Source organism: Stylophora pistillata, chromosome 3 (assembly GCF_964205215.1).
Source record: "Stylophora pistillata chromosome 3, jaStyPist1.2, whole genome shotgun sequence".
Classification (NCBI taxonomy): Eukaryota; Metazoa; Cnidaria; class Anthozoa; order Scleractinia; family Pocilloporidae; genus Stylophora; species Stylophora pistillata.
In genome coordinates this window covers 12,193,299-12,217,141 of record NC_142521.1, presented here as the reverse complement: position 1 = coordinate 12,217,141, position 23,843 = coordinate 12,193,299, and the positions used below count along the sequence as shown (strand labels likewise).

General features: G+C 39.1%; 2 protein-coding genes across 2 annotated transcripts; one reads left to right on the top strand and one right to left on the bottom strand.

Moving 5' to 3' along the window:
• Window positions 1–403: 403 nt before the first annotated feature.
• LOC111341739 (putative G protein-coupled receptor CG31760) lies at window positions 404–9,965 on the bottom strand. Its single transcript, XM_088751612.1, is given in 11 exon segments — window positions 404–2,005; window positions 2,587–2,727; window positions 2,897–3,002; window positions 3,575–3,713; window positions 4,357–4,426; window positions 4,429–4,573; window positions 5,203–5,312; window positions 5,745–5,813; window positions 6,277–6,615; window positions 6,786–6,948; window positions 9,158–9,965. Coding segments are annotated over 11 exon segments (2,133 nt in total). The 5' UTR covers window positions 9,913–9,965; the 3' UTR covers window positions 404–1,909.
• A 1,464-nt stretch (window positions 9,966–11,429) lies between these two features.
• Window positions 11,430–22,817, top strand: LOC111341738 (uncharacterized). Its single transcript, XM_022948730.2, is given in 11 exon segments — window positions 11,430–12,081; window positions 13,844–13,994; window positions 14,445–14,548; window positions 14,932–15,179; window positions 15,464–15,728; window positions 15,976–16,083; window positions 16,214–16,324; window positions 16,780–17,445; window positions 17,728–17,916; window positions 18,740–18,853; window positions 18,856–22,817. Coding segments are annotated over 9 exon segments (3,357 nt in total). The 5' UTR covers window positions 11,430–12,081; window positions 13,844–13,994; window positions 14,445–14,517; the 3' UTR covers window positions 20,481–22,817.
• Window positions 22,818–23,843: the final 1,026 nt, after the last annotated feature.

Genomic DNA, 23,843 nt, shown 5'->3' with positions numbered 1-23,843 from the left:
AGATTGACGTAATTATATATTTTCCTGTCTCTTCATTATTTTTTAAGCCTCACTTTTGGGAAACATCACGATTCAAATTTTCAATTTGTTTGCTGAGTTTAGTCGTCTGCAGCGATTTTTCGTTTCATGGTTTTAGTTGGCGGTGTTTAAAACAATTTAGCACTCCCACCAAAAAATTTTGAGTGTAGTTTTTTTCGACTGATGAAGAAATTTCACGATAATGTGCGTTTGACAATTTTCGTGCGTCAGTACCTATCAAAAGGATCGATAGATGATCTAAACCAGGCTTATAATAGTTTCCTCAACAGGATGAAAATAGTTGAAAATAGTTTTCTCTTCATTTCGTTTTAATTATTCTAAATAGGGGGTGTTAATAAACACGCCTACACAAGCAGGACGGATGGATGCCTCAGGGGACACTCAGCCTGACACGTAATTTTTAGACGCACGCGCATTGTTTCGTATCAAAACATAGTAGGTCATGTTTGACTCCCTGGTTAGAATGTGAAGGTGATTTATGATTTCCAGTAGAGAAAGGACAAGATAAAAGAGAACTTTTAAGTTAATATGAAATAAATAATTCAAAAGCTTGGCAATCTGGACGTGACAAGCCAGCGGAAAGAATTAGAAATGCGAGTTGCCGACACGTCATATTCAGAGTTGTTATACTGACAAAAGTAGTTCCTGACAAAAAAAAAATTGTTTAGGTTCCACAACAGTGTTCAAAGCTATACTTAGACATTCAGTCACTCGGTGTGATAAATTAATTCAGAGATACACACAGCTTCCTCTGCTCTCACACTCCCTGAATCAACGTCATATTTAGAGGGAGTTATTTCCCTTCATGATGGGCCGATTGTTCAACAACATCGATTGACGTTAGTCGTAGGCTTTTTACAGAGCTATTTCAGTCACCTCAATCAAACGAAAAACAAATTTACTGCTTGCCCTCCGGTAAGATTAGTGACGATGCTCTAGAAATAGATCCCACTGCCTATAAGGTTTCTACAATTATAAGCGTTAATTACCAACATGCTACTGATAAACATTATTTCCTTGTATGCAATATTACCCAACGGTTATCACATATCTTATCTTTTTCATTTTTTTTTTTTTTGCAATACTGTCTTTCAAGTTATGAAATGTTTCTTTTATTTTAGGATAACACATATTAATGAAAATAGTTAAAATGATAATGAAAATAAGTAAAAAAAAAAAATTACCACTGCTTTGGAACCTTTGAGGGATGTTTATGTTTTGTACTTCCTATTTAAAACTTGGCCAAATGTTGAACCTGTGCTACCATAATAGTTTGTCCTAAGCTGACAGAACTACCTTCAAATTTCGAAGAGGACAACGCGCAATGATAAAGAAAGCTAAAATCAAATAAATATTTAAAACGGGTTTTAAAAGAAGAGATCAAAAAATCTCTGTAGTTCCGGTTTAGGTAGTGTCTTCAAAGCTGGTCTCTCCCGGAGAGGAGAGAGACTCTGGGCCAAAGTCCTCGTTCTTCTTAGTCACGTGGTCGAAAAACTGAACTCGTGACGGTAAATGAAAACCGAGTGGTTCTGGGCACGAGAATTTTTTTAGAATGGTACGCAATGCGCAGTAGCAGCGGCAGGGGCAGCTTTCTGCTCTTCATGTATCAAGCGACCAGCATATAACATAAAACAAAATTGATGCGCTTCAAACTGCATTTCGGTTTAGCAATTTAAAGACTGAGAGAATCCAACTCCGTTCAGGAAGAGATTAAGACTCTCAACGTTTTGATGACTTTTAAAGACAACAATGAAATCTTACTTCGAAAAAAAGTTAAAACTGCGTTAAATTCCATATAGTATCGATTAAAGTAGTCCCTCGGTAGTTTCTCATTCACAGCAAATTTGCTGCAAGTGGAACACTTAGCCTTTTAGCTAGACCCAATCTTCATTACGTGCCTGTATCGCTCGGTCATCAACTGAGACTGAAGAGGTGCAACTTTTGAAGCTAGTCTTTTTACTTCCCGCTGCGGAAAAAAAACAACAAACAAACAAAAAATGGTTGATTATTAGTTGCTATTGATCCCAATTGTGAGAGCGTTTGTGCGACAAGTGCGAGTTTTGCAAAACATTAGTAAATGCCAGCAAAGAATAATCTCAATCTTTGTGAGCTAACTGTAAAAATTCATACTCGATAAAAGCTTAGAAATCTTATTGGACTACGAGCAGTCCCATCTTCACGACGAAGTCCATAGCGCGAGTCAAAAAACTCAGCGAAAAAAAAAATAATGTTAGCGCGCCGAGCGGAGGCTCTAGGCACACAAAACGTCTCATTCCCAGAGTTCCGCGTGGCACGCTAACTACAAGTTTTTTTTTTTTCCCTAATATTTTTGTACTCGCGCGACGGAATTCGCCGAAAAAAGGGGGGAATGCTTGCAAGCTAAAATCTTATTTCTAGATCTTAGCTAAACATTTGTGTTGTTTTTTTAAAAAAAAAAATGAATAGCCACCTGGCAGATGTACTAGATGTGTTCCCATGAAACAAGATCTAAAAATTATTAAAGAAGTAATCGAACAAATGTACAAAGAAAGAAAGAGCGACGTAAACCCTGAGTTCGTCGGTCTCCCCACTGAGTGTGGTTGCGTCAAGTTCCTTAGCGAAAGTTTCTTCGCTGGAATTAACTGATAACATATTCTTCTGAGGCGAGGTGCGGCGGCTGTTACTTCGCAAGGCCAAAGCTAAAACAATCTACAAAGAAGATTGTAAATAATAATCATTAGAACATATGAACGGTCTTACCACCTGTTTGCCGTAACTTTTCAACCACATAAAGATTGCGTTCGTATAGCGTCAACACTTTTTAAATGAACTAGAAATCGTTCTAAGGTAATAGGGCGAACAACCCACTAAGTCGTACCTTGTGGGAAAACAACAGCATCAGCGTGACCGAAGCGCTAATGTGGATGTTGGCAAACTCCATGGCGTACATCACGTTCGGAGACGAGCCGTTACTTAGCACAGCACTAAAACGATAAATATAAGATTCGGCTGCTGAACAGGGGACCTTGGGCGGGGTACGCACATTAGGAAAGAGAACTGGGAGAGGGTGACACCTATTCTGAATCGAAATCTTTTTTCAACAATATTCGCTGAGCCTAAGGCGAATAACTGTATTAGTATAATTGTAAAGGTGCTTTTGAATTCTGCTGTAAATGTTTTTTTTTGGTGAAATCATTCCGTTACAATTGTTTTAGTCACTCGTATCGAGATAAGCAGACAATTTTCACGAGCATTAAATAGGTTTATTTATTCAATCAGCAAAGGGAGAATTTGTTGAAAATTCAAGAGTCTCTTTAGTTGGTGATCAATTCATTTATTCTCATGACCTTAATGTTTGATTCAGTGGTAATGTTGTTGGGAGAAATTATATGCCAATCACTCCAAGAGGTCAAAGGGTTTAAGTATACACTCTTTTTCAGTCTGCTCAGGCCTAAAATTACTAATTTAAAATTGCCTGAGTCTGGGCCCTTTTTTCTAAGGAAATTCAGACCAATGAGTTTGGAAAAACAGGAGCTTGAGAATTCTTTTGCGTTACCTTAGCACGTTGATGAAGCAGATTATAAACGTAGCGTTGTATATGGCATAGCCGATAAATTTACTTTCATTGTAGACTTGTGGTACTTTTCTCACTTTGAAACTGAGCCACGTTCCCCAAGCAAGGACCACGAAGTCAGCTGAGGGAAAGAAATAAGGAATTAAAAGTTTCTGCTGGACTTGCACAACTGGAATTGTTCCAAGAAAAAAGTGCTTTGGTGAGTCGTACTCGTGACAAATATACTCAATGAAATAATATCAGAAGTAAAGAAGTATAATAACATCAAAATCGTGACAAATTCTTTGAGTAACGAGGAAAACTTAAAGCGGATGATCTTCCGGAATGATTTATGGATCTTCTAAAGTGTCCTTTACATAGCTTGTGTACCAGGGTCTCTGATAGCCAGGCCATCGAAGTACCATCATTCTTATGGGATGCCATTCAATTACGATGGCATCGCAAGCTTCTCCAAGCTATTTGTCAGATTTCTCGGGCTGCTCACTAACGCTGTTGCTAATCATACTGTGACAAATCCTTACCGGATTAATTAATACAAGGACCTAGTTTTGCTCGAAACAGTAATTTTCCACCCAGATTCCAACCTGTTAACCTTACGTTTAACACATCTCCTAGGGAGCGGGGTACCCTGAAGATTTCTCACCTTCTCTGGATACATATTGATTTGCTTCGGTTTGGCCGGACATTCCATGCCCGTGAGTATTCAAGTATTTATACTGAGATGCACTGATAGACACTTCCATGATTTAGGATGTTTCGTTTACCTGCTAAGATCATGTGTCTAAACCAGCTTGTCGAGCATCTGTCGTATTTGAGTTTATCAGCGGTAATACTTTTGAGTCAACGGAAGGAGGCTGTATCACCATCCAAACGGTTAAATAACTTGTATACAGCAATACAATAACTGACAGTCTCCGTAGCAACACACTGTCTGTTATGGCCACCTTACGAGCGGAGCGCACGCGGAAAATTAACACCACTCTAGAGTAAAGGAAAAAAAAAAAAGAAAGGGAAATGAATAGTACTAGTTACTATTAGATTAGAACTACATATACTGGACATTTTAAGCGGAGGTTTCCAAACTGTAATCACAATAAGTTCCCCTTACGGGGACAAGAGTTCCTGCATTCAGTCTGAATAAACTTGAATTTCCTGATTACTTTATTTTGCTCGATAAACTGGAGTAAATTACTACTGTGACAATTGGTTGACCGCCTTCCAGTATGATTTTTTTTTAAATTTTCAGTGGTAGTTCCGACCGGCAGGCTGTTTCACGTCGTTGATTGAACATCCGAAAACCTGAACATAGGGTCACGTGAGGGGATATTTGACAGGGAATGTAAGATGTCGGGCTCGTGAAGTGTCTGTGTTACAGGGATCATTTACTTAGCTGATCCTTTTTAACTTGCCTCCTGTTCTGTTTCAGGCCTTTAGTAAGTAAAAGTTAGCGCGACAGTGGTGGAGGAGTGAAAGACTAGAGAGGTTTTGGTCGGGTTGCGTTCATTACATGACTCGTTTCAAGCTCCCCTCATTTCCACTCTGTCTCCACTACACATCGTTTACAATTTTGCTCCCTTTCACTAACTGAACGCCTAGACCAGGCTACTTACCTCCATGTCTTCAGAGCCAGAGAACCATACACTAAGGCGAAACCTAGGTGATGTAACCAAGGTGACAAGGTACAGCGCACTTTGGAAGGTGTAGGGAACGATACGATGAGCTTAAATCATCATAGAGAAATGCATTAACAGCTAAACTGGGGTGATAGGTCTTAATATTGGGCTATTTTTTTATGTTACCAGGTAAAGATTTTGGGGGCCGTCTTGACTCAGGGTCGCGTGGATCGGTGGCAAAAAAATTCAGAGACGTTTTTAGCTACATGCTCATTGCTTTTAGAAACGAGTTATCATTTAGCATGTTTTCACTCGTTTTAAACTTTAAAAAGACTATTTTACTCGGGATGGAACGGAAAAACAATCTAAAAGTTTTGAAACCTCGCGACTAAACTCGACTGGAAGTTGCGGCTGAAGTGAAACTGTATACGTCATGTTATGTTATGCATGATAGCTAGGAATTGCGCCCGCAATATGTAATAATCATTGTGATTAATTCTATGCAGCAAATATTTGATTGATCAAGACAAATTGCTTACCTCAACATACATCATTACTGCTCCGCAGATAATGATTTCGAGAAAACGAGGATTTGACGCTTTAAATATCTAATGAACGGAAAATTAATGTCACTGGAATAAAAGTTGCTCTTGAACTCACTCATTTATATATCATTTTAACGATTTGATCAGAGAGGTTTAATCATAGAGCCATACAACCAGGAGACTAACCTCTTTTAAGGTAAATAATGTCACGTTATTTTTCAGCCTTAAGGTCTAAAAGTAACTTGAGGTATCTGGTTTCCGCACTTACACGATTGATCGCAGCGGCGTTCATTAACTTTTGGACGTTTCTGATACGCTAAATAATATGACTTTTAGGCTTTGGGTCCGTAACAGTGTGGAGTTTTAGAACTGTAGTATAAGTTGTGCTTTCCTCTGAAACATGTAAAAAGGAAAGCGTAATGTGGGTTGCTGTACAAAAAGGGTCAGAGTTAGAGACCTGGAACCAGTACCTCAGTGACGAGCATTATGAACCCAAACTGGACTGGTTTCCTTTTCCCTTTCTTACCTTATTCTGCCAATGTTTGTACACCATTGCTGCGAAGACCAGAGAAATGACGACAACTAGACAGTTCATTACAAGGAGGGAATATCTCAGCTTTGTATATACATCATACACGCATGCGCTGCCATCTACACATTCTTCACAGCCTTCACTACACGCGAGACACTCAAAGTGGTCCTCGTACAGGTTAGATTCGCCTCTCAGCATTTTGTCGTATTCTTCTTCCAGGAGCTGCCCAATAAAGTATTTTTGAGTTGCTGTGGGGTGTGGAAAGAAGTAGCCTCGTTTGCAGGTACAGCGATAGCTGCCGCGTTTGAATCCTTGGAAAGGGACTGGTACACACTGTAAAAAGATAACTATTTATCAGGATTTACGCTTCTTGTTCCATTAAGACAAATTAACGGATGATTATAGATTGGGATGGTCCGGGAGCAGGGATGGTTTTCATCTAATCCACTACAGAATCTAAGTAATCTTTATGTGGTGGATTTTCCTCTGTCTGCGTAACTTGCCTTTGTGCTCTTTTTACACCTGTGAGTTCCCATGAATGTGCTTAAGCGGTTTGGTTTGGGTTTGTCACCAGTTTCTTCTACACTTTGTTGTTCAGCAGAGTCCTGGGCATCGCACTGGTCGATATCGACATCTTCAAGCGAAATATCCACGCTTACTGTACCTCTGAAAAAAGCAGAAAAATTATTTGGCCAAGGTCTATTTCCAAGGCTGCAGAACGTAAAGCTGTTCTTACTTTTTCAGAAAGATCAATGTTTAACATTTTCCACATTTTTGTAGAAATTCGAACTAATGCCAATTCTGAACCCTCCGCCGAATGCTCTACAAGCTGAATCAGAAAGACTTTGTTTGCGAGCTAATCTCGCTTCCAGCCAGTACCAGGATACTCGTAATCAATTAATTTTAGTGTTCTTAACTCCTAAGTTTTCTTTTTTCATACTTTTTGTTTCCCTTTACATATTTCCATAAAAGTTTGAAATGTTTTGCTTGTTTTGCAGGGCAGCGGTTATTTTCTATGTTTTCTTTAAAATTTTGCGCAGGAAATTGCCACACAACCGGCCAAAATTAATTCCCTTGCGCATGCCTGGCCCTTAACCGCTGTATTGGGCAACTGAAGCTCTTGAACGAGATTGCTAGCGAGCTGGTAACAAACTGACCAGTTTCATATGTGACAGCCGTCGTGCGTACAGCCAGTACAAGCAAGTTCACCCAGATGTAAAAAAAAGGTGTTGAAACAAAAGCTCGTTCGCTGGTATAAAGAAAAATGTTCAAACATTAGTCCCGTGCGCGGGAAAAATGATTTGCTTCGCAAAAATGTTGCTCAGCATTTTGTTTTTATTCTGTTGGCCCTTTAGTAATTAGCTTCGAACGGTAGAAAGACTGATTTGAAGTAAATTTATACAAGCAATTAAAATTCAATATAAATTTGGCTTTGCCAACTGAGTTGTTGAAATTGGCCGCAGTAAAGAGTTTTTAAAGGTAACTTTTCAAACGTTAGCCTTTAGTTTTTAGTTCTGACGAAGGGCTGACGCTCGATACATCAACTTAAGAAACTCTTCAAGGCAGCAATTTATATTTTTAACTCTGTTGATAAAACCAAACTATCTTATGATACCCCAACCGACACAGCGCACAGTTTTTCTACAAACATTGCCAATTAAGATTCAAATGAATTGAACATACATTACTTTTTAATTGATGTTTTAAGCTGCCCACGTACTAATTTTTTCCCATAAAAAATTATAAATTTTTGCATATAAATAGTGACCGCCTAATTACTACAATTAGAACTCCCCAAAAATAACACCATTTGGCCGCTCAGTTTCATTTAGCCTGATAAAAATGTTGCAGTATTTATTAGCTACATTTCAAATCTTTAAATTATTTGCATGCGATGAAGGAAAAATAAGTTTAAGAAAGAGAAAGTGTAATATAGCTAACATCTTGTTTTCCACCCCATTCTTTATAGTTGGACTGTTTATCTAACTAGCTGCTTTGTCTGCGGTTTTTCAACCGGTTTCCTATTAATTTGTCTCCGTATAACGAACGATGTCTAAAAACAACACGGCTATCCGGAACAGATGTGGGGGTTGTTTTATGCTCTCAATTTGCTTACATTCCGGCTACTTGATGAATTTTCGTCTTTTCCCTTTATATCCGCATATTTTTCTTTCTGACCTAAGTATAACGTTAAATCGTTGTGCTGAAAAGAACGTTTTGCAACCTCGGCGGAGTCCCTGCCTAAAATGAATCATGGGCATATTAGAAGTTTGCTTTCTCCTAATGGCCAAAAACTCACCAAGTTGATTTATAGGTTAAATGTTTTGAACTGGAAAAGGTTAACACAGAGTTGTTACAATATGCTGTTCATTGTATATTTCATTCATATTTCAAAGAAATGTTAAAATTTTTAGTCGCGATTCTTTTTCTGAATGATTTTACACATTTTTTTTTAAGAATAAACAACTTCTCTTAACGACTTTTAAATTTCTGTGCGCGCGGAACCATTATCTAAAGTTTGGAAGTGCTTTTGCCAATCAAACCACAGATCGGATGAGTTTGCGAATTTCTCTTTTTTGAAAAAGGCAATGGCAATATTTCAAGTTTAGTAAGTCTTGGATAAGTCTAGGAAAAGAGGCTGCGACAACCTGCCGAACGAAACGTCAGTCCGTCTCTGCCATCGACAAGAATTAATAATAACAACACTTTGTTATCGTTTTACAGAAAACATCGTACTCAAATAATAATGCAGTCACTTTAAACCATGAGACCTAGCCAACGCACTTGGCTTAGAATTTAATTGAAAAACAATTGAACATTGAAGATTAGATTAATAAGAGATAAAGGTAAAATGATTCAAAAAACAAAGACTCACAAAAATTCGCTGCTTTCGTTTAGAACTGGAGCAAGATAGTATACCATCCACGCTTTGCCACCGAAACAATCGAAATACGGCCGAGTCCACAAACCATCTTCGAATGTCACAAGTAATCCGTCGCGGGTATCATTCTCAAAGCTTTCGTTCGCGTGTCTCACTGAATAAAAGTCGCTCACTTCTGTCCAGTCTGTTGGCTTCTTATTTCTAGTTTTTTTTCTGATTCCAGTCCACCAAATAGCGTTTGGACTCGTCAAGTAGTGGTAATCTTCCGTCTGCGAAAGGTCCACAACATGGATGATTCCGTTCAGTCTATTGTCCATGAAAGCATAAGGACAAAACCGTTCAAAGTCCCTGTACAAGTTTGGCTCAAAACATACTACTGATCCGTAAACAGATGGTGAAAAGCGGACGTTATAGCGAGCTATTTGATACAGTAAAATGTCATTGTCTACAACAGATTCGGCAGTAGTGGACGATTTCACTGGTCAGAGAGAAGTCAAGAGATTGGCGACTTTGACTGCCACGAGAGCTTCATTTTTCCATCTCTTGCTATCAAACGCTACGTTGAGAACTGCAACATCGTTGCATCCAGCAGTGTCGTGTAGTTTATCGTGAATTTGGGCCACATATTGCAGCTCTCTCTGGAGAAAGTTACCTTTCAGATTCTCTCCAGCTGCATCTACAAATATTTTGTTATCCCAAGAATGTTTCGATAAAGCAGCAAACAAGAATAACACTTGCCACAATTTCATTGATTGTCCTGCTCACACAAAAAGACGAACATTCATAAAACTCTCCTATATTAGGGTTGCTACGATGAATTCATAGTGAGGAAGTGAATATTTATAGTAAAGTTAAAATTATTTTAGAACCCAGACCCCTCGGTCGTATGGTGTCAGCTGCTGCTAATCTATGATGGTTGATGGGGTCATTTGCGAGACATAACATAAACAAACATGATTAAAAGATGAAAAAAGATGGAAAAGAAAAATGCCATACACATCATGCAAGCACAAGAGAAATTATTGAGCTGAGAACACAGCCTCATAGCCCTTATTCCAGTTCTGCGTGCGCGGCGTAGTTGGACAGCGGCTTCCTGTATTAGTGCACACGAAAGCGAGGCTATAGGGTAAAGCTTTCTCGAAGATTACAGAAGCTGAGGGGTCGAATTTAGCATGAGTGTCGAAAATGTTGAATTATTTTCAAAGTCAGTATTTTTATCTGCCGAAGAGAAAGGGAAAATATTAAGCGGTAAGCGTCCTCGTGATGTTACAAAAGAAAGGCTAAAGGAATGGCTTTCATATCGCAAAGAAATTGCCAAAGATGAAAGTGCTGGATCGACAGTTTCGAAACCCCTGCAAGTTCAAAGGTGAGTTCATAATATTTATTTAAATCTTGGCATTTTTACCCTGATGATAAATCATTACAGAATCTTAATGGGATGACGATTTTCTTGAAAAGTGGCAGCACATGTAAAGAAGTGAACGAAGCAAGCAAAACCACTAGTACCCCCACAGCTGTTACAAGCAGTGGTCTTCCTGATTCTGTGGATTCGAGTGGATCTTTGAACACGATTGGATCTGTGTTTTCGATGCTCTTCAGTTGCTCATCAATGACATTGATGTCCACAGTCGTATCCTTACTCACCTTGAGACATCTCTCAGTCTCACTTATCCTCTTTGTTGTTGTTGTTGCTGCTTGTCGATCATGAGGTATTTTCCTCCGTGGCTTTTCAGCGGAGAAAATAAACTTCGTAGGTATAGCGTCCGGTTTGAGTCGCATTCGCTGTCCTCCTAGGGACTTTACAAAGCACTCAGGCTCAAAATTCTTGCTACATAGATAGGAATTTTTGTTTAAAGGAGTGTTCTCCCTTCCGATTTTTACCAGCCATTTCTGGAGATGACCTTTGTTTGATAGCGGCAACGAATGCCATGAGAGGCCACAACAATCTTCTTTTGAACTTCGGCTCGTACAGCCAAAGGCTATACAGTGTCTAACCATTATGTTTTACCTAGACTTTAACAGCGATATAATATTTTCTACACTTCTGCTAGTAATCTTCAGGGAAGCTTGACCCGATAGCCTCGCTTTCGCGTACGCAACCATAGCATACCGCTGTCCAACTAAACCGCGCACGCGGAACTGGAATAAGGGCTATTTTGACAATAAATATTGATCTCTCTGATGGAATTTTTATGTCAGCAGTAAATAAAGTTGCCAGCTAACACCACGATTTTGAACAACTAGAAAACAAAGGAAGAGTTGTGTCAGCTAGAGGAGATGTTGGGTTCTCAGATTATATACAATGTAACACATTCGAATCAAAAATTACTCGAGTCCTTCGTTTTACTTTTACTTTTGCTTGAAGTCCTTTATGGTCATTGTTTTTCGAAATAAATACTATTCAGCATATTTTCTTTTCATTTTGAGCTTTTTTTCAATCAGGATAGAACGGAAAAACAATTTTAAAAGTTTTGAAATCTCACGGCTAAAACTCGACGGGAACTTTTCACCTACAATGAGGTCAGCCATAACCATCTCTATGATCCATTTATTTATTTTTCATAACATATTCGCTAATCACAGCGCGCGTTATCATGTAGGTATTTCTAAGGACTCTTCTTCTTGCATCAAGAAGTTGAATTATCAGGCTATAAGGACAAGCTAGTTGTTATTTCATTACTTTCATCAAACAGCTGATATTGATAAACTTCTGTCAGTCCTCGTGTTTGTTCCACTTCTTAAAACTGCCTACTTCTTACTGAGGTGGAGGCACAAACAGGAAGGACTGGGCTAGAGTCGTTGCGAGATGTCAGCCTCGTTCACGGGATTGACGCCGGATGTTTTTTGCCACCTCAGTATTCCACGCTCAGCCGATTTCAGCTTCCTTCGCGTGTGTGAAGCAAGGAAAAGTTGTCAATGTAGGTTTGTTTCCTCTGTTTTCTTTTTTAAGGATAACTTGGTGCATATCATATGATTACTTATTTTACAAGGAAAATTCTCTTAGCTTAGCAGGATTATTCAGAATCAAACATTTAAATTTAAGTTGCTTATATTTCGCCGCACGCCGTGAACTTTCACTTGGCCAAGATAGCCTTAGCTAGTTTAGTTACCGATTGTAGTACATTCTTCTGTGAAACGGAAGCAATCGCCTCAAATCGCAGTTCTTCAAAGTGCACGTGTTGTAACTGAGTGCGCGACTCACGGTGATTGCTAGAAATTCCTTCGTTCGAATGAAATGAAGTAAGTCTTAGTTTTTTATATGGTAACTTCTCAGAGGTATGCTGTGTACTTGGGTAAGTTTGAACAGAAAAGCAGATGACGCCTGCTTTCGCTTTGTTAATGATAAATTATTTCCTGATATCGTCGTGAACAGTCATGCATTAACAGCGTTAAAGGTGCTAACCGCACTTTAACGGACAAACTGGAAATAGCTCGACAAAAGTCAAAGGACAAGTTTTGTCATGACAATTTTCGTGGCTTCTATTTTATCAGTTGAAACTTTAAAAGTTATAAAATTTCGTCGACACTGAAAAATAGCACTGGCGTTACCTTTTCATCGTAGTTTGTTCAATGTTGCTCTGCGCGCCAAAAGATCCAACGTTTGGGCGGGATAATGAAACTTTCAAATACATTTATTTTTAGCACGTCTCCTATTTTTCTAATAAATCATGCTCTGATCGCAGAAGAAAAGCCAACTATAGAGTGCTTTGTATTAAGGCATCAATTTATTCGAGACCAAGCTTTGCGGAGTTATTCAGAATCAAAATTTTATGTTTATTGCTGATGACCCCCTGCGCTCCATTAAGTTTCGCTGATCCAACAAATTGTTTAATTCAAGTATGGCAGACTTTGCTGTATAATTACCGGTTGTCATATATTCTACGGTAAAATTGAGGCAGTTGCATAGTTTCACAGTTCTTCAACAGCGCGCCTGTTTCAGTCTATATCTGTACTTAAAATTTTACAACTGTCATATTCCGTTAACGCCGGAAAATTAATTGAAATTTATTCAATTGAGCTGCGCGCGCCAAAACATCGAACTTTTTGGCGGGATAATGAAAATCGTTCTGATGCGCCTACTTGCTTTTCGATCTCGCTTAGAGCGTAGGAAAAAAGGTGCTAATGTTGTATTTAGTATAAAGATATCAATTCCTTCGAAATCAAGCAACTTTTTCGCTGATCGAACGCTTTAGTTGTACTTGTAACAGTTGTCAAATTTGTTGTTGATCTGCTCCGTAGGAAGACCTGATGTAGTTTGCCATAGAAATTAAACTCTTCTGCCCAGCTGTAGTTGCTCAGTGTATAAAAAGAAAATGATTGACCCGGACGGTAAACTAAACTGATTCAGTTGTGATAGCTTGAACAACGAATTCTGTCCAGCTTCTATTTTATCAGTGGTGAGTCTGAAGATTTGTCCGCTTTGGCCAAAATCTTTCAAGCTGCGAACAACCGTCCGCTTTTATTATGCGTTGATAATAAAGGAGAATTTGTCTTACATAAACAACGGAAGTGAATGTGTTGAATTTTTGACTGTGAAACAGTGAGGTACTACTTCATGCATACGATGCTTGGTTAATAATAAATGTCTTCGGTTCTCGCATGTCGCTGATTTCGGCAAGAAGGGTGACAAAGAGATGTGGATTTTCTACAATGAAGTCAAATACAATTTTCTCTTCACAGATCGTTGATAATGGACACACACTTGTGACAAACGAGCTGGTCAAGGAATGCATAATGATGAGTGTGCCGCGTGATAAAAATACAGTTGCAAAATTCCATGATAGTGAAACCTTGAAAATGGTTTACTTCTGAATTTCGCTCTTTTAAGATGGTAAGAAGGAACTTTTTAATAGTCTTTATTCTCAATCAATACCCCACTGTTTCATGGCGTGCTTGCAGAAGCGACAAACGTACTCATGCGTGCAATAATCACCTTGCGGTTATCGAAGGAACACGACAACAGATTAATACAACTGGCGTGGTTGACTGGGTTCGGCTGGCAAATAAGAAATTGACGTTATTGAACAATAATCTGTTATACTTAGTAACACTTTGCAGTTCCAAACACGTAGGAATTTCAGGTGCTATGTTGTTCGAAAGTAAACGGCAGAGGAAACTGGTCAGTAGAGTAAAACATTTTAAGAGTCCTATGTCAAATGTTATGGGTAAAACTATAAAGCAGACCTGGCTTTTATCGTATGGCTGCTTGAAAACTTCAGTTACGCTGCAAAGTAAGAACTCACCATCATTATTATTATTATTATTATTTTTTGGCAAGTAGATTTTCCTGTTCATTAGCAGAGATCAGCCCGGAGAGAATTGAACCATCTGTTTCTTCGCCAACTACAGAGAAGATGAAATTCTCAAGTAATGACCACCGTGAAGGTACTGGAAATTTAAAATGTGATCATACATGATAAATGTTCCTTTTGTAGAGTTGTAAAAGAAACCAGATTCAGGGTAACAAAAGAGCATCTGATCTTACATAGAAGCAATCTTTACATATCGGAGTAATTCACGATTTACATGCTTCCTATACCCAATTAGTGGCTGAAATTCATGAAGGATGATATCTTAGTCCACGGCAGGGGCTATCCAGTCATTTTAACATATTCAGATTATCTATCACGCAAGAAATTATCTAACTTTCTTAATAACCACAGATGAAATACTACAAAATACCTAGTAAATAAGTTAAATCACAGAATATAGCAGTGAAGTAAAGGACGTTCGTCTATTTCTCACTTTCTTTCTCTTCGTTTATGCAGCGGTGTGTATCATGCATGACATACTACAAATACAGAGTAACACAGACAACGCCCAGCAAAGTGACCCATCGATGGATCTGCAGAAAACCGCCGCCGATAAAGGATTTTTGGTCTGTGACAACCCCGCCTCTGGAGATTGCATGTTCTACGCGTTATCGCATCAGCTGCAGAGCACCAAAGGAATCGAGATTTCACACAGACAATTGCGTTGTGACTTGGTCCAGTTCCTGGAGAGATATCCTAACCTGGTAAGTCAGTGTTCAGGTATTCTGTTGCATTTAATTTTGAAGATAGTATGTGAAAGCTGTCTGTATGTCTCAGTAATTTTTGATGACATCATCGAGCGGTCTATGGTTTCCAGTGGAGCATATACATGTCTACATGTATCTTGTAATTGGAAAATTATTACCCGTTTTTTAATGCAGCTTTTAGGTCGGCCACAAAATTAAGTTTATGGGTAGCTTCTTAATTTACTGTAGGAACAAGTTACAGTTCATCTAGTTTTATCGTATCGTTTGTTCTTTTCGTTAAGAATGATGGAACAGAGCTGTACAACTTCGTCGATGGATATCGATCATGGTTTGATTATCTGAGAAGCATGGAGAAAGACGGCACCTGGGGTGACCACTTGATCCTTTATGCCGCAGCAAACTCCTACAAGACTTGTATTCGTGTGATTAGCAGTCTTGGCCATGACGTCATGATCAGTCCGAATAATCCCACGGATATCAACACCAATCCACTTGTTATTGGTCACATACATGAGAGGCACTGTGTAAACCTTCTGTCTAGACAAGGTACCTTACATAATCCTTTGAGTTATCTAAGCATCTAACTTACCAGCCGATTTATATTGACTGTCATTTTCAAGCAAAGTCTTCAACTCGCGGTCTCTTTCCAACAATGTTCCCACAAGGAGCAGAAGGACAGCTAGTTAGAGGTATATTACTCAGCAAAACACAAGCCTTATAGGGCCGTTCTTACATGTATAAGGCCTCTCGTATTCAAAGCGAATATTTTTCCTTTTTCCTTGTTCACTGGTAGAATCATATGTAAATCAGCAGAGAACAGGCCCAAGAAAATATGAACCATCGATTTCGTCTGTTACCCCAGCTGCAAAGAAGACCAAATACACTGAGGACCACCACGCAGGTATTGCAATTCTAAGAAATTCTAATTTACTTGAAATGCGTTCTGTTTGAGAGTTTGAAGGAGATCATAAGAGAGGTAGCAAATGAGTATTCAATGCGAATACTTTTCCTTTTTCTTTGTTCACTGGTAGAATCAAATGTAAATCAGCAGAGAACAGGCCCAAGAAAATATGAACCACCGATTTCGACTGTTACCCCTGCTGCAAAGAAGACCAAATACACCAATGATGACCATCACGCAGGTATTGCAATTCTAAAAAGTTCTTAATATACTTGAAATGCGTTCTGTTTGAGAGTTTGAAGGAGATCATAAGAGAGATAGCAAATGGGTATAATTGAAAACAAAACCAAGAATATTTTAAGTGAGCAAAAAAAAAAAACAACCAAACCTCTTCGAAGAAAATCTTGACTGAAATGATAACTTATCAAGGTACTTTTTTGTGAAAGATATGGGAGGTAGAGTATTGCTATTTAATAGTTTGTAACCCAAGTAATTACCAACTTCTTTTGTAAAGCTTCAACCCCAAACTAAGTACTTCTCAGAAATTTCCCGCGCTGACAAGGAACTTTTGTTTACCACTGTTCCTGTAGTCTCATCTCTCAATATGCGATCATCCCCATTCAAGAAACGTGCAGCTCATTCACGAATTCATTATTTCAGTGATCTGTTCCTCAAACTTTCCATTCATTCTCGTAGGCTCAGCAACTGTAAATAACTTAAAAGATGACGCACAGGATTCTAGTGGCAAACCACCCCACCTAGATTTTGAGCTTCCAGATTTAAAGGACCTTCCTACGTCAAGCAGCAACTGGAGCGATATTGAACTCCCAGTCGAGATCCTGCTGTTAACAGTGGAGGATTGCGAGTTCTTGGCATGTTTCCACTATCTAATTCAACCCTTAAGGAGCTACCACAAAGACATCGGGTTTGTCTACTTTGGGCTCATGGGATATCAACATGAGAAGGAATTGAAAATTGCTTTGGTCAAGTGCACCAAAGGTTCTGCAGTCCCTGGCGGTTCTTTGACTGTTGTAAATGATGTAGTTCGAGCTTTGGGACCCAAAGCTGTGTTTTCTGTTGGTGCTTGCTTTGGGTTAACTCCCGTGAAAACCCGACTAGGAGACGTAGTTGTGTCTTCAAAGTTGACAACGCTTGCCCACAAAGTTCCTCCAAGCAGGGATATTGGTAACCTTATCAAACATACAGCTGATGGCTGGAGAGCACCCTTAAAAGACCCTAAAGCTCGTGAAGTAAAAGTAAATCGTGACGGTACTGTCTTAAGTATCCCATGGTCACAGGAAAGAAGTGAGGATATTCTTCAGCAACATCCTGAAGCAATTGCAGTGGAAATGGAAGGTGAAGGTAAGACTTAGTTCTTAAATACCACAGCAAAGCTCGGAGCAGTTTGAGGTATTCGTCAGTTCTGGCTGCAGGTATATATATTGCATTTTTAGCGAGGCGACTTTGTCGAGTTACAGCCCTACCCGAAATCACTGTGTTACGTCCAAGACCGACTCAAAAAGCGTCATACTAAGGGTCAAGTACTTAACCCCTTCTTTCAGAAGAGGTTCAGCCTTTTTTATCACTTTGATGTGGGCCCAATGCCGAAATCATTAATCTAGCTATCGTGTCTCTCTATCTTAGGAGTGTTTGCTGCAGCTCATCATCTGAAAACGGAATGGGTGGTTGTAAAAGGCATCAAAAGCTATGCAAGCGAGAATCGTTCCTCAAGTGATGAGTGGGAAGTATTCGCAAGTGCTATGGCGGCCTCTGTTGTGTCCAATATTTTGAGGAATCCAGGCGTATTCCAAGATTGGAGCCATTACAATGAAGGTAATATAACTCTCCTCTAGTTCTCTTTTTCCCTAACCGCTTCTGTAATCACTTACCTCGACAAAAAGAAAGGTTTTAAAACAACGCACGTGCTTAAACACATCCAAGACAGAAAGGATGTGCTTGATTTTAATCCAACAGAAGTCACAGTCAAAATACTGGTCTCTAGAAGAGCCAACTGGAGTAGTGGGACGAAGAAAAAAATCTCAATCACTGACTATCTAAGCCGCCAAATTTTCAATTTCGCCGTCGAATGCCTCACCAAATGAACTTGTTCACGTATACGGCCCAGTTTTTAAGTGAAAATTTCCTGCTAGTTACATAATTTCCTACCACATTGGTTATCAAACTTGAACGAAATTATTACGTGGATGGGTCCATGATATACAGAAATAATTACCGTCCTTTAGTGAGACAAAGGAAAAACTTCCGTCGTCAATTGAAAGTATTTAAAGACAGAGACTCTACTAAAAGATGTTGAAATATCGAATTTCTCTCGTTTACCAAATTTTGGCAACCGCAACCCGGTATATTCGACAGTTTAAAAGAAATCGGGCCGGTTCAATTTAGTTACCAGCACTTGGAACACCCTAGTCGCGTAATAATATTATAATAATAGTTAATTGCGGCTAGCTTTAAGGAACCTTTCACGCAGAAATTCAAGTTATGCAAGTATTTTTTGTCCATATAAGACTGAGTTTGTCAATGAATGTTGGTAAACAATTTATTGTAGTTGTGCAATAAAGAAAAAGTTCAAATTATTCAATCTCATCGATCATTTTTCAGCTCTGACCCTTTTTTTAAATTTTTCTCTTCCTCGTAGATGCTACGGAGCCGATTAATGTGATAGAAAGGATTCGTCAGCTGTATAAAACCCGAGAGGGACAGCATCTTCCAGTTCCATGGTGTGAAGATTTTAGTTTTAATCTGAACGAGATTTTAATCTGAACGAGATTTTCACCAATATGACAGCTATCTTCAGACCACATGAAGAAGGCAAGAAGCCACGTACCGTTTTGATAGAAGGAGACCCAGGTATAGGTAAAACAACCTACAGTCAAAAGCTGGCGTACGACTGGGCGACTTTGCCAAAAGATTGGCACGAGACGTTTCCGATGATTGCAGTACTGTTGCTGCTAAGGTGCCATGATATTAAATCTAGCCTTTGGGAGGCCATTGATGAACAACTTCTACCTAAAGACATTGACGAAGACTGTAAAGAAAGCTTTTTCAAGTTTATTCGTAAAAATCAGTCCAAGGTGTTGATAGTTCTGAACGGTTTAGACGAAGCTGACCAGGATAAACTGGGGATGTTTATCGATCTCGTTCAAAGTAAACAACTCCCTAAATGCTTTTTTGTCTTCACGTCTCGACATGACTCTGGATTGAGAATAAGGCGCTTCTGTGACAACCTGTGGGAGATTGTGGGATTCACCAGGAAAGATGCCGAACGCTTTATTTACAAGTACTTTGTAAACGCAAAGAACTTGGCGGACAGACTTGTTAAAGAAATTTCGTCGCACCCTCATTTATTACAATTGACATCAAATCCTCTAAACGCTGCATTATTGTGCATTCTTTGTGAGGATTTTAAGGGAACTTTTCCAGAGAGCAGAACTGAATTGTTCATTGAAATTGTGCTGTGTGTTTTGAGAAGATATGAAGAAAAGAATGGAATTTCTAGCTACAATGAAGATTTAATGAAAGTTTACCAAGAGGACCTTCGATGCTTAGGACGTATGGCGTTAACATCCCTCCTTAAGGGCGAGCTCTATTTTGACGAATGCAGACAGAAAAACAGCAGTTTAAATGTTGTAAAGAAGTTTGGACTTCTGTCACGCCAGCCTGGAGGGAGTAAGAGGAAGCCTTGTTACCGTTACGGATTTCTTCACAAAAGCTTTCAAGAATTCTTCGCTGGTTTTTATCTTGCTCTAGAGATTCTCAGAGGAGAAACTGAGCCAGAAATCTCAGTCACTGATCTAAGATTTCTGAATGAATTTAAGGAAGTGTTTTTGTTCATGACTGGCATTGTTGTCTCGCGGTGCAAGGAAACTTCCTTGCGCTTACTGAGTAATATTACTGCTCATATAAATTCACTAGGTGGCCATGGATATCATAAGAAGAGACGTAAAGAAGTCAACAAGAAAATAGAGCTAGCATTTTCTTTTATTGAGGAAAGTGGCAAACACAGAGAAAACTTTCAGTCCCAGTTATTACACCAGTTTGGCTCTCAACTGTGTTTGGAAACTTTGCTTTTAAAAATGGATGCTCGACTGACTTTTGTCTTTGAAAGTCTTTCAGTCAATACCTCCTTGACGGAATTAAGGTTGGTTGGTGAAAATAGGGATTTTCGCGTAGGTGAATCTAAATCCTCTAAACTCTCTGTAGCTCTTTCGTTTAATACTGGAGTTACCTGGTGTAATGGTGACAACATTGGTATGATTACTGATTCCAGTGCAGCATCCCTCGAAAAGGCTCTTTCAGCCAATACTACAAAGTTGTCTTATTTAAACTTGAGAGGTTTCTGGATGTGGGGTTCTGTTCTCGAATATCTCTCCAATTAAGGCTCTTACTGTCAATTCCACCTTGACTTTCTTGAACTTAAGTGATTGTCAAATTGATGATTCTGGTATTGCTTCTCTCTCCAGGGCTCTCTCAGTCAATACTGCATTGACAAAATTGGATTTATCTTCTAATGCCTTTGGTGTTTCTGGTGCGGCCTCACTATCTGAGGCTCTTCGAGTCAATTCTGCGTTGACCCATTTAAATTTGTCTAGTAATCGGATCCCTGAGTCTGGAGTTCTTTCGTTCTCTCAGACTCTTTCAGTCAATACCACACTGACTTCTTTGAGCTGGATAGGTGGTGGACTTGGTGCTTCTGGTACTGTCTATCTCTCAGATGCTCTTACCGACAATGAAACATTGACTGACCTGGATTTGTTTTTTAACGGGATTGGTGACTCCGGTGTCGCTTCTCTCTCTAGGGCTCTTTCAGTCAACACCACATTGACTAATTTGTGCTTAGGTTGTAATCAAATTAGTGATTCTGGTGCTGATTCTCTCTCTACGGTTCTCTCAGCCAAAACGGCTTTGACTTACCTAGACTTGCATGATAATAAGATTAGTGACTCTGGTGCAGCTTCCCTCTCGGAGGCTCTTAAAGCCAACTCTACATGTACATTGACTGATTTGAACTTGAGCTACAATAAGATTGGTGATACTGGTGCTGTATTTTTCTCGAAGGCTCTTTCAGTCAACACCACATCATTGACAAATTTGAATTTGTGCCGTTCTGTATTTGGTGACCTTCCTGTGGCTTCGCATTGGGAGGCTTTTTCAGTAAATAGGATGGGCGACTTTGGTGCTGCTTCACTCTCAGAGGCTCTTTCCGTCAACACTAAATTGACTAATTTGAACTTGGGTGGGCATGCAATCGGTGATTCTGGTGCGGCTTCTCTCTATAAAGCACTTTCGGTCAATAAGACATTGACTAATTTAAGCTTGGGTTCTGACCTTAACTGGATTGTTGATAATTGTCGTATTTCTCTCTGTGAGGATTTTTCAGTCAATACAATTAGTGATTCTGGTGCTGCCTCACTCTCTGAGGCTCTTTCAGTCAACACCACATTGACTTATTTGGACTTGAGGGGTCATTCGATTGGTGCCTCAGGTGTTGCCCATCTCTCCAAAGCTCTTGCAATCAATACCGCCTTGACTGATTTGAACTTGCAAGGGAATTATATCTGTGATTCTGGTGCTGCTTCTCTCTCTAATGCTCTTCTATCCAAAAAAACTGCATTAACAAATCTGCACTTGCGAGATAATTCGATTGGTGATTCTGGTGTCGTTTCTCTCTCAAACTCTCTTGAGGTCAATACAACACTGACTGATTTGGACTTAAGTCGCAACACGATTGGTGACTCTAGTGCTAATTCTCTCTCAAAGGCTCTTGAAGTCAATAATACATTGACAAATTTGAACTTAAGTCGCAACGCGATCGGTAATTCTGGTGCTAATTCTCTCTCAAAGCTTCTTGAAGTCAATAATACATTGACTCATTTAAACTTGAGTAGTAACACTATTGGTGAATCTGGGGGTGTTTCTCTCTCAAAGGCTCTTGAAGTCAATGGCACATTGACGCATTTAGACTTAAGTGATAATGCTATTGGCCCTTCGGGCTGTGCTTCTTTTTCTAAGGCCCTTTCAGTCAACACTGTATTGACTAATATAGAATTGAGAGGAAATGATTGGCTACATATCCAGCAATATCGGATGTAGATGCCCTCTGATAAAAGCTATTTTCCTTGACGTATTTTGATATAGTGGCAACACGATGGACGATTCTGCTGCTGCTTTCGTAAACTGCTTCTTTAAGCTCCTTATGTCAAGACTACAAAAACTGATTTGATCTTGAGTATTAATGAGATTAGTGATATCAGGGCTTCTCTTCTCTCTGAGGCCCTCTCCTCCATTCAAGGTATTTAGATTTGAGTTTAAAATGAGATGGTTGTGTTGAAGCATGACGGATTTTCAAATTGCCTGTTTTTCAAAGTCAGTTTTGAATCAATTGTTAATATTGTCTGCCAGAACTGGACGCCAAAAGTTAAATTTTTGTCATTTATACAATGATTTGTTTTAGATTTTGTCAGTTTTTTAACCTCTCAAACAAGCTTAAGATTTAAAAAAAGAGTGTATAATCTTGCTCACTTTGTACATGACTAAATTTGGCGAGTTTGTGATTGTTATTGGTCGGTAACAGCTAGTAGTTCGGTTGCTTTAAAAAAAAAAAAACTCTTTCCCTTGAATGAATTATTGATAAAATAGAAAATTTATTGTAATATCAACAACTTTGTCAAATTTTGTCGAGAGTTGCTTGCATTAATAAAGTATTACTTGGAGTAGTTTGCATTTTGTGGCCAAAGCTAAGCGCAAGGCAAAGCATAGCATAGCATGAAAGCCTTTCTATCACTTTATTTCTGTCTGTTTAATGTGGTAAAAATAACAACCGACCAATATCGCTACAGTGTGCTGAGTTTCTCGCTAATCTCCAAGATAATCATTGTATAAGTCACGTAGAGAGGAAAACAATCGAAACTGGTCCAACCAGTTAGTCACACTATTTCAACATTGGCCGGTAAACTAAAAGCATTTTACTGAAAAGTCACGTAGAATCTTACAGACTGAATTAGGGTCGAAATGTTTAACTGCTTAGGTATTATGTGACCGTTTTACAATTATAGCTTAGCTTTCTACACATTTTACTGTTGCATCCTAGTGAAGCATTAAGATTGCTTTCAAATAAAGTGAAAATTTGCCACCCTAAAAACTGAGCTAACACGCAAACCGTGAATCAACGAAAAACTTAAAATCGCATTCATTCCCTTATTTCACGTTCGCTTTTTTGCTCAGAAATTTACTAAAAATGATAATCGCCCTTCAAACTTACCATGATGCTGTAGTGACGGAAAGCTTCACTTCCTTCGAACTTCTCATATTCATTGTACTTGTCTGTGGAAAGTATACAAGTCCGTTTGGCCGAGGAACCGCTGCAATATTTCAGGAAAAACACAGACGATTCTTCATGCATTGCAGCAGACACTGTTCTGTGGTTTGCACGAAGATTTCCTTGATTTTGGAAACGTCAAGATAGTGAAATAAATGATCACTGAAAAGTGCAAAAGTTAGCGTTTCGTTTGGTTTGCACTGCGTCCGCGTAGTTTTGATCTAAAACTTGATGCGTGAAAAAAGCTGAGACAGTCATTAATACATTCATGGTTGGCTAGCTGAACCCTCAACCTTTTGACACAAGTTCCTCCCAAGGGTAATAAAGAGTTCGTATAAAAACGTGTTCTTCTCGTTAGCACGTGAATCTGATTCTTCTAGATATTCTTAACAGACCACCTGCAGATTGTTTATACGCCCAGCCA